Here is a 10,433-nt window from a genome sequence, read left to right as displayed (position 1 = left end):
GGTGACAGAGCCCCTGTGCCCTGAAGGGCAGGGGGGGAGCGCTGGCAGCAGGCTCAGGGAACAGAGGGGCCCGAGGCTCCTGGGCCTCTCTGCCTGTCTGGCAGAGCCCATTGCACAGGCTGTGCAGGGCCGTGGGCCCTAAAGGCTGCTGAGCCCTGAGCTCTCAAGGCTCGTGGGCCCCGTACCTGTCACACGCTGGGGCACAGCGCAGGAGGGTCAGCACCAGGTCAGCAGGGTGTTCTTCAGCCAGCCTCAAAATGTCAATCTGCAGCCAGATATCCACAGTGACTTGGGACATGAGACGCTTGTGAATGTTCCTTACAATGGCTGGCACCTGGAAGAAGCACGGGGAAGACTTGGAGTGCTGTCCAAGGGAACAACTTCCCCAGCTTCCCCTAAGAAGTGCTTACCTTCCCGCCACACTGTGCTGGCCTCAAAGGATCAGGAGGCCCAGTGACTGTGGCTTGAGGGAACACACAATCCTGGGAGGCCCTCAGCTGCTGTGCTGCCGGTCTTTCTACGTCGAATGCACGGGAACTTCCAGAACGTCTGTAGGAGAACAAAGGAAATGAAAGCCAGGGGTGTTCCATGGAGTGCTCCAGGCGTGCTGCTGGGCTGAGCAGTGACAGCAGGCCCAGCCCAGGTGGGGATGGCTGCAGGCACCTTCAGGGTTTTGCGGAAACGGCCACGGGCAGGTTTCTTCTCTTGTGTGCGGTCCAGGGCTGCATCTGGCAAAGAGCGAGCGCAGCCAGGGCTGAGGGGCTGCGGGAGAGGCCGGAGAACACAGCCCAGCCCTGCGCTGCCCAGGCAGGGACAGCCCCGGGATGCCCCAGGGGATGGAGCACGGCTGTGGGGTGTCTGTCCAGGCCCTCTTCCCTCCTGTCCATGGGCACATCCCCAGGGGATGTGATGTGATGGGATGGGATGGGATGGGATGGGATGGGATGGGATGGGATGGGATGGGATGGGATGGGATGGGATGGGATGGGATGGGATGGGATGGGACAGGAAGGGATGGGATGGGGCCAAGCTGGCCACAGCCATCAGCCCTGTGGCCCAGCTGTGTCACTCACTGTCCTGCAGTGGCTGGAACTGCTCCAGTTTTTCATGCTCCTGTGCTAGGGCAGCTTCAGGGCTTTTCTTTTTCTTCCCCCTGAACACTCTGAACAAGCCGAGAAATCTGCCCGCCATGCCAGAGTCTGGTATCGAGGGCACCTGAAAGAGAGATGTCTCGGGAAAGCTCCAAGTGAACAAGTCCTCAAGGGCACCTGCAAAAGAGAAGCCTCGGGAAGGCCACGGGCTGCCAAGTCCTGTGGTCTTGCCACGAGGTCACCTGTAGGAATAATGCCTCGGAAAAGCTCCGGGTCAGGCACGAACGAGCGCGCTGTGCAGGGACTCCTCACGGCACCGCTCTGTCCCGTCCTGTCCGGTCGCCTGCTCTGAGCAGAGTGGCGTGCTCTGGTTAGCGCCACTCATATGTCAGCACGTGTCACAAAGGCCATCCTGTCCCGTTCTATGCCATAGTGACCATGCTGCACCATGTCACAAAGGGCCCTTGCACACTCTGCCACCTGCCCTGGGGCCACCCCCTGCCCAGCCAAAGTGGCCCAGGTTGGAAGGAATCCCTGGCCCCAAGTGTCTGAGACAGCCCGACAGGATCTTTAGGAACGGCTCAGACCATCAGCAAACGCTGCCCTGCTCTGCGGGCTCAGGGCAGCAGAAGGAGCTCCCAGGGTTGCCGACGCAGCTGCGCTGGGAAGGGCACAGAACCTTCCATGGAAGCTGCCACAGCCTCCTCGGGACGCATCCCAGCCCGTGGCCACCCTAAACCCGCGGGTGTGGCACACACAAGGAACTGTGGGCCAGGGCACGAATGCTGCTCTGAGCCCTGGGGCCCGGGGAGCGCTGACACCAGCAGCTGTGGCAGAGTCCCCACCCAGGCAGACCTGCCACCCCCGAGCCCTGGCAGGGCTGGTGCCCGTCTCCTGCCCCAGAGATCTGAGCCCCTGGGGGGCTTCTGTGCCAGAGGGAGCCAAACCCACGTGCACTGGGGGCTGTGCTCCTGCCTGCAGGGGCTGTTGGCAGGAGCACCTGGAGCAACTGCTGGCAACAATGAGTAGATGGCAAAATGGTTAACCCTGCCCCGGTATAGAGATCTAAGTGGCCAATAAAGTACAGCTCTCCCCTCTTGTTCCCTGCAGCACAATCAGGACCATGAACACAAACAGTCACGGATATTCTTTCTGAGACCCATGAGCAAGGCTGTGCCAAACCACAGATGCTGCCTTAAAACAGACTCAAATTCCAGCCCAGACCTCTCACCTCCCAGACAACTCCTTCCCCAACACACCTCCAACATGTAAGAGGCCGTCTGAAGACCCTCACTCATTTGCCTGCCGATTGCCACGAGAAGGAACTCCCTTCCCCCACTGCAGTTCCAGCTTGGAGAAGGCAACAGTGCAGGTGCAGCCGCTGCACCGTTACGTTCTGTTCCGAACGAGGCCCGGCAAGAACTTGGCAAGAAGTTGGCAAGGACTTGGCGAAGACCCAGCGTGGACCCATCACGGGGCGGCGTTCTGCAATTCCTGCTTCACTCTCCACCTTTAAGCCAAATGAACTGTTGGGATGACTCTGGTGGTCTCTCACCGAAAACCCCTCATCTGCCTCGTTACCACCATGACAGACGGAGATCAAGAACCCTCTCCCCAAGGACTGAGACTGAGACCCCTACCACAGAGAGTGGTGGTGGGGGGAAATGACATGACCTGTTCTTCTCCAGTAACTTCAATGGACTTATTCATTATTGTGTTTATTCAGCCTGGATGATTTTCTGTAGATACACCTGTTCCCCCCATAGCAATTTCAATAGACTCTCATTGTTCTGCATGTTCCCCCCCCTTTCCTTCTGTGGACTATAACTGGACCCCTGGGTTGGGTAGGATTTCGGAGACTCTCCCCAACACAACAAGACGGATCCCCATCGTCCGGACCACTGAGGACCTCGCCTGTGTTGGTAGCTATTCCCATCCCCCCTTCTCTCTCTCTCTCCTTTTTATTTCTTTTCTGACCCCACTATCGCATTTATTGTTTTTGGCCCTTAATAAAGGTGCATCTGTTGTGATTAAACTGATAGTCCCCTGCTGTTTGTCTTTTGCACTTTGGGATCGGCTAACGAACCATCACGACACCCCACTATAAGCGGATCGTGACATTAAATTGGCGTCACGGACAGGATTTCTGTCCAGGCAGAAGGGTGCAGGTTCTGTGTAGTCTGTAACAGGGGAAGGACGTTTCTCTCCAGCCGCACCTAGCCTGCCAGTCCAAAAAACTGAGCATGGTCTAGAAAGCAAGGGGGGAGATTCGAATTTCCCGCAGACTGCACATTGCCTAGGCGAAAAAAGCACCCACACTGTCTTCAGAAATTGCAAAAGATCTCTTAGTGCAAAAGGCGGGACACTGTGTTGTTTTATGTTTGCACTGTCTGGGAAGGAAGGGACAACTTGAGGAAACTAAGCAGAGCCTCCTAGGCAGGTTTTGTCTCTTCACCCACCCACAGAAGCGAAGGGTGGCACAGCGAAGGCTGTGTGCTTTGCGTAACTTAAGTTTGTACCTCCCTGCCGTGGTTTTGGTCCCTTCACAAAATGAGTAATAATCTTAATGCTAAAGCTAAAGATGAATTTTATGCTCTACTAGCTAAATACAATGCCAAACCTTCTCCGAGAGGAGAAGAATGGGCACAAAGTAACTGGTTTAATTTGGATAATGTGGTTGATAGAATATGTTCTTTGCAACATGATACAAAATTCAAACTGGGCAGAAATAAAATCATCTTATGCTCAGTTTTGGGAGCTTGTCTTACGGCAGCTGTAGAAACTCGCTTCGAGAGAAGAAGTGAGGAAAATGCAATAATAGACTCCCTTCAAAACCTAGTTGAAATTTTGCAAAAACAATTAGATGAAGAAAAGAATAAAAGTAATTTTTTACAAGCTGCCCTTAAAGAGGAACAGATTAAAAATGCAAAGCTCACCAACAAACTAAAAGAAACAGAGGAGAAGAAAACTCCTCACATTAACCAAGTTTATCCTCACAAAGAACTTGAGGCAGTAAATAATTGTGGGGAACATTGCTGCTCTCATTTAAGACCCTTAATTAAAACAGAATATAACTATCTCAGTGATGATGATCTTGAACCCCACATCACAACCAAACACATACCATACACTGCCACCGAGTTAGCTGAGCTTAAAAAAGAATACGGACGCCTCCCATACGAATCAGAAACAGAATATGTTTTCCGGGTGTCCCTCACCGGTGGCGATCAAATTAAATTAACTGAACAAGAAGCCAGTGGGTACTGGGGACATGGTGTCTTCTTAACAACAGGAGATAAACATGACTCGTGGTCCCTGACACAGCGCGCGGCTTTTTGGGCCGGGGGAACAAACCCCTTGGAAAGGGGAGATCCTATAGCTATAATTAGTACCCCTGACCAGCTCCTAGAAAGTGTACACAAAGCCGCTTGTCTGCAAATGATTCATGAAAAGAAATTAATTCCTGGCTTTGAATCCCCAATGCAATTACCTGTGAAGCCTGAACTAATGACTCCTTTAATTCGTGGGCTTCCAGAAATACTCAAACCTACTGCCATAGCCTTACAGAAAACTATCATGACATTAAGCCCTGTAGAAAGACTAAATAGATTTCTTGGTAACCCCACTGATCGCACTGGATCTACTGATCCTGGTTTTACTCCATCCTGTTCTCCTCTCCAAGATGTAAATTCACAAACCAATTCACCTGGCAGTAACCATAAAATTTGGACATGGGGTGAAGTTGCAGAGGATTTGATCAATTATTGTAGAAAATATGGACCTGTAAAAACCCCAGAGGAGAAACCAGAAAAATCAGAGAAAACAAAAGGGATTCGGTCTATTGGGACTCCTTACAGTAAAAATCCAGAAAAGGGAAAACAGAACCCTAACCGCCAGCATTGGTGGTCACTGGGAGTCCAAAAGGGGGTCCCCAGAGAAGTAATGGGTGGTCTACCCCTTGATAAATTACAGAAAATAATAGCTAATTGGCGCTATCAAAAATCAAATCCATCGGTTCGACCCGGTACACACCGTAGTGCACCCACTCTTCCTCGGAACATGGGTAAGGAAACAACTTTCTCACAGTCCCTCCCGCAAAACCGGGGTAGTGGACAAAAACTAACCATTTCACAACTTTCCTCTCAGAACTCAGGCTGTGACCCAAACTTAACATTTTCCCAGTTTCTCTCTCAAAATCCAGGTGGTGAGTTATCTCTTTCTCAGCCTTTTCCTCAAAATCTGAGCAATGAACTGACACAACACCAGGGAATCTAATTTCTCCGTCCCTTACAGGTGAGCGAAGAGACGGAGCATGGGTATATTTAAGAAGGCTCACTAAAAATAAATCAGGAGATATTTTGATCACAGCTATCGTGGGTCCCAAACGTGCTCTTGTAACCTTTTTGATTGACACTGGGGCTCAAATCTCTGCATTAACAGAAAAAGATGCCCAGAGGAACGGTGTTGTTCTGACTAAGAGACAATACTGTGTCCTTAATGCTCTAGGAATGTCAGAATCTATGAATGTGGCCTTAGTTAAACTTACTCTTCCTGGAGATGAGGATCAATTGGTTGTTAAAATGGTAAGCGGGGACATCCCAAACAATTTGCTAGGGATGGATGTCCTTGTTGGGAGACAGTGAGAGGACTCAGAAGGATCTCTATGGTGTTTTGGTGCTATGCCTTTAAATATAAGGCTGCTTCAAACTGCACCTGTTCTGCCATATAGCAAAACCACCAATGTAAAACAATACCCCCTACCTTCTGGTGCCAGAGAAGGTATCAAACCAGTTATACAGGACTTGCGAAACCAGGGGGTAATAATTAACACACATTCTGCTTTCAACTCACCCGTCTGGCCAGTCCGAAAACCTAATGGGAAATGGAGAGTAACAGTCGATTTTCGCAGGCTTAATGCCAACACAGATCCTCTCACAGCAGCGGTCCCAAACTTAGCAGAATTAATAACATCTATTCAAGAAAAAGCTCATCCAATTATGGCAACTATAGATGTCAAAGATATGTTTTTTATGATACCATTACAACCAGAAGATATGGACTGTTTTGCCTTTACGTGGGAAGGACAGCAATACACTTCCACTAGACTCCCACAAGGATACAAGCATTCACCCACCTTAGCCCACCATGCCTTAGCTAAAGAACTAGAGGAGATATCCAAACCTGATGATGTAGCAGTATATCAATACATTGATGATATTTTGGTCGGAGGGGATGAAATTGAAGCAGTAAGAGAGACTCAACAGAAAATAATCTCCCATTTAGAGAGTCTCGATTTACAGATCCCCCCAGAAAAGGTTCAAAAACCCTCTCAAGAAGTAAAGTTTCTGGGGATTTGGTGGAAAGGAGGCATGACATGTATACCACCTGATACCTTAACTTCTTTAGATCAGATTAAAATGCCTCATTCCAGGAAAGATCTACAACAGGCTCTGGGATTTTTAGTGTTTTGGAGAAAACACATTCCAGATTTCTCAATAATTGCTAGGCCCCTTTATGTCTTGCTAAGAAAAGGGGTAAAATGGGATTGGACTTCTTCTCAGGAAGAAGCATTGCAATTACTAATTTTTGAAGCAACAGCTCATCAAGCTCTGGGTCTCGTTCATCCTACAGACCCCTTTCAGGTAGAATGGGGATTTGCTGTCTCAGGATTGACAGTACACATTTGGCAGCGGGGACCCGAGGGTCCAACAAGGCCTGTTGGTTTTTATTGCCGTGGTTTCAGAGATGCTGAGAAAAGGTACACTACCTGGGAAAAGGGATTGTTTGTAGTCAGCCTGGCTCTCATTGAAGTAGAAAAGATTACATGTCAACAACCTATTATACTAAGAGGCCCCTTCAAGGTGATCAAGACAGTCATCAATGGGACCCCCCCTCCTGACGGGGTGGCCCAGAGGGCCTCGGTAAGAAAGTGGTATGCTCAGATTGAACATTACTGTAACATCTTTACAATAACAGAAGGAGCTGTGAAAAATTTGGCAATACAAGAAACTGAGAGCTTGGATAGCAGCCAGGACAAACCTGCCTCTGTAATCAAAGTGGCCCCTCCTTTCTGCCCTGAAAAATCAGCAAACTCCTGGTTCACTGATGCTTCTGCTAAAAGGGAAGGAAAGATATGGAAATATAGAGCAGCAGCACTCCACATCTCTTCTGGTGAGCAAATTATCACAGAGGGAGAAGGTAGAGCACAGGTTGGGGAACTAATAGCTGTATGGAGTGTTTTCCAAAGAGAAGCACAAAATTCCTCTTCAGTCTACATTTACACTGACTCATATGCTGTGTACAAAGGTTGTACTGAGTGGCTTCCTTTTTGGCAACAAAATGATTGGGAAGTGAATAGAATCCCAGTCTGGCAAAAGGAAAAATGGCAAGAAATATTAAACATTGCAAGTCAAGGGAATTTTGCTGTGGGATGGGTAGCCTCTCATCAAACAGATGGAAATCCAGCAGGAGAGTGGAATAATAAAGCTGATGAACTAGCAAGGCTTAGTCCCCTGAAAAAGGAGCAAATTACAGAAGAATGGGATCAACTGTTAGAATGGCTTCATGTCAAAAGACAGCACACAGGTGTGAAAGATTTATATCAAGAAGCTCATGCTCGAGGTTGGCCTGTTACCAGAGAAATGTGTAAAACCTGCATATCAGCTTGTGAGCAGTGTCACAGGCGACTGGAAAGACACCCTTTAGAAGATGACCCTTTGCATTTAAGGAAAGGTAAAGGTTTATGGGATGCATGGCAGATAGATTGTATCGGTCCCTTCAAGAAATCAGGAGGAAAACATTTTGTACTAGTAGGAGTAGAGATTGTATCTGGGTTAGTTCAAGCTGATGCTTTCAAAAGGGCTACAGGGGACAATACTGTGAAAGCTTTGCAGGGGTGGAAATGGGATCAGAAGGACTGGACCAGAACCCTAACTGGAACGATTGGTGAGACTATTGTGGTAGCATGCAGAAAGGTAGAAGGATCCTTACATGAGAAAGCTTCTTCTATCACAGTTGCTGGAAGTTTTATGGAACCAGGAGGAAAAAATAATCTAGAAATTCCTTCAACAAAAGTGTGCCCTACAAAGAAATGGGAGTGTATCAAAACATTTCCCCTTACCCTGTGCTGCCGTCAAGAATATATTGGTAACTATACTTCAAGTCCCCAAAACAATAATGTAGTAATTACCTTAGATTGTGAATATGAACCCAATGATTGCTGGTATAGTTTTGTCTTAGCTAAAACTACTTATGTGACATGTCTTTGGCAAAATAATTTAACCAATCCGTTGGATTTACAAGGTCTGGTTTACAAATTTAAAATTGATGTTACAACTAACAATGACACAATAATTGCACCCCAATTGATAGAAAGTCCCTTTACCGAAGGGCCATGGTCACAAGCTTTTGTTTATTTCTCTGGGTACATGGGAAATGTAAAAGATTTAAATCTATTAACTCTTGTTATGCATAATAATCAAATATACACTAAGCAAGAATGGAAAGAACAAAAAACTTGGCAGCTTCAAGGGGAAATGGGGGAGAAAATTAGTATAGGGTGCCGAATGATTAACAAAACTGCGTACGATAAAGCAACTTCAATTAGTGTCCTAACAGGTAAAACAAACAAGCGAGAGGAGGTTTGCACGCACCCAAGCATACAAGAGTGTTGTCACAATTTTACACTAACACAAACTGCTGAAGTAGTTTGTCTTTGGGGCAAAGACACCGAAGGACTTTCTTTTAAATTCATAATAAATGTTATAACCCAAACTGCTACAGTTCATACTACCACCACCACTCAAACTCAACCACCAGTTATGCTTACTCCAAAAATCTCAAAAGTTGGACCATATATTATCAGGAAAACTGGCCAACAACAAATATTGTTCAATCCGGCATGGTCTCTTAAACAAGTTAAATTGCTAATGCAAAGCAATGTCTCTGAAGTTCAGCCAGCTTGTTCACCTTTCTTGCAAACTTCTTTCCAGGGTTGGACGACCTGGTTACGACAGTGGAACCCTTCTAAAACACGAAAACCAAGAGACATAACTGGTGTTGTGGGAACAGGACTGGGAATTCTAAATAGTATTAATTCAGAAGTATTATTAAATAAATTGGCTGCTACAACCAAAGATTTGACCCAATTACAACAACCATTGCAATCATCCTTATCAGCCTCGGGAACACATCAGTGGTTGCTAACAAACATATTACCAAATTGGGAAAAGGCAAATATGAATGACCACGAATTGATAATTGATGCACTCAATGCTACACAAAGCAACGTTTCCTTAGCCCGTAGCTGCATCCAGGCACAATTATGGATGCAGTCAGTTGCTGCTTCAATTATAAGAGAAGGTGAAGAAGGCACGTTTCCTATGGAAATTCGGAAAATAGTTTGGGACAGTGCCACTGACTTTGAAAAAGATTTCCAGTCCTGGTGGAATTTGGTGAACTTTACTTATGACCCCACTGCAAACTTAGCCACAGCTTTTGTGTTAACCATACGCAATGCCTCCGTGCATTCAATATTCCCCATTATTGCATTAGGATTGAATCATGATGGAGCCACTCTCTATCCTTCCGAGCATAGAGAACGGGCCCGACAAATTGATGATAAATGGCAAACTGTTAACCTAGAATTTTGTATTGTCCGAGAACAACAAGGGTTCATTTGTGAAGGCAATGCAATTATAGCTCAGGATATTTGCCTGGACACTGAACAAAATATCTGTCACTTTGAAATCCATCCTAATGAAACTCTTAAAACATTCCTTGTATATATAGGCAATGGATGTGCATGCTTTAGAACTGCTTCTAAACAGTGTATGTAGAAGACACAGTAGTAGATACTAAAAATCATTCAAATTTTTGTGCTTACAATTTCACTAAAATTACAGGATGTGATTTTTCTTTAGAAGCTCCAGTTACTTCATATCAACTTTTAGAATCTAATTACACGCTGATTCATAAGCTATTGCCTACCCCCATTGGAATGAATCTTACTCTGGTAAGGCAATTGTTGCTTCACCAGGACTTAATTGAAATCTTAGGAAAAATCAAGGAGAATGGACAGAAAACACTGGTAACTATTCATCATGATGTACAAGAAATACATCGGGTTATAGAAAGGGTGAAAAGTGATGCAGAACATAGGTGGTGGGATACACTTTTTGGGTGGTCACCTACTGCTACAGGTATCCTGAACAAATTGTGTCATCCCATTGTTGTCCTTTTGATTTTAGTTTTGATTGGCTTTGCTTTATCAGCAATCTTGCTTATTATGAATTGGAGAATGATAAAACAATTAACAAAATTGACAGCTATAATTAATGCACA

General features: G+C 46.4%; 1 protein-coding gene across 1 annotated transcript; it reads left to right on the top strand.

The window, feature by feature from the left end:
* The first annotated feature begins 3,641 nt into the window (after positions 1-3,641).
* On the top strand, positions 3,642-9,120 carry LOC140681238 (uncharacterized). The gene is made up of 2 exons (XM_072920715.1): positions 3,642-4,707; positions 9,083-9,120. The coding sequence occupies exons 1-2, from the start codon at positions 3,642-3,644 to the stop codon at positions 9,118-9,120; spliced, it is 1,104 nt and encodes a 367-aa protein (XP_072776816.1).
* Positions 9,121-10,433: the final 1,313 nt, after the last annotated feature.

Source organism: Taeniopygia guttata, chromosome 33 (genome assembly GCF_048771995.1).
Source record: "Taeniopygia guttata chromosome 33, bTaeGut7.mat, whole genome shotgun sequence".
In the NCBI taxonomy this organism is placed as follows: Eukaryota; Metazoa; Chordata; class Aves; order Passeriformes; family Estrildidae; genus Taeniopygia; species Taeniopygia guttata.
Note: the sequence above shows the minus strand (reverse complement) of the source record. Positions and strands in the feature narration are given on the sequence as shown.

What these genes read in the sequence shown, in the direction of transcription:
- LOC140681238 (XM_072920715.1), top strand. Translation starts at nt 3,642, where the DNA reads ATGAGTAATAATCTTAATGCTAAAGCTAAAGATGAATTTTATGCTCTA. An exon ending in AAGACTAAATAGATTTCTTG is followed by an intron (nt 4,708 to 9,082) that starts GTAACCCCACTG and finishes ACTTCTTTCCAG; the next exon opens with GGTTGGACGACCTGGTTACG.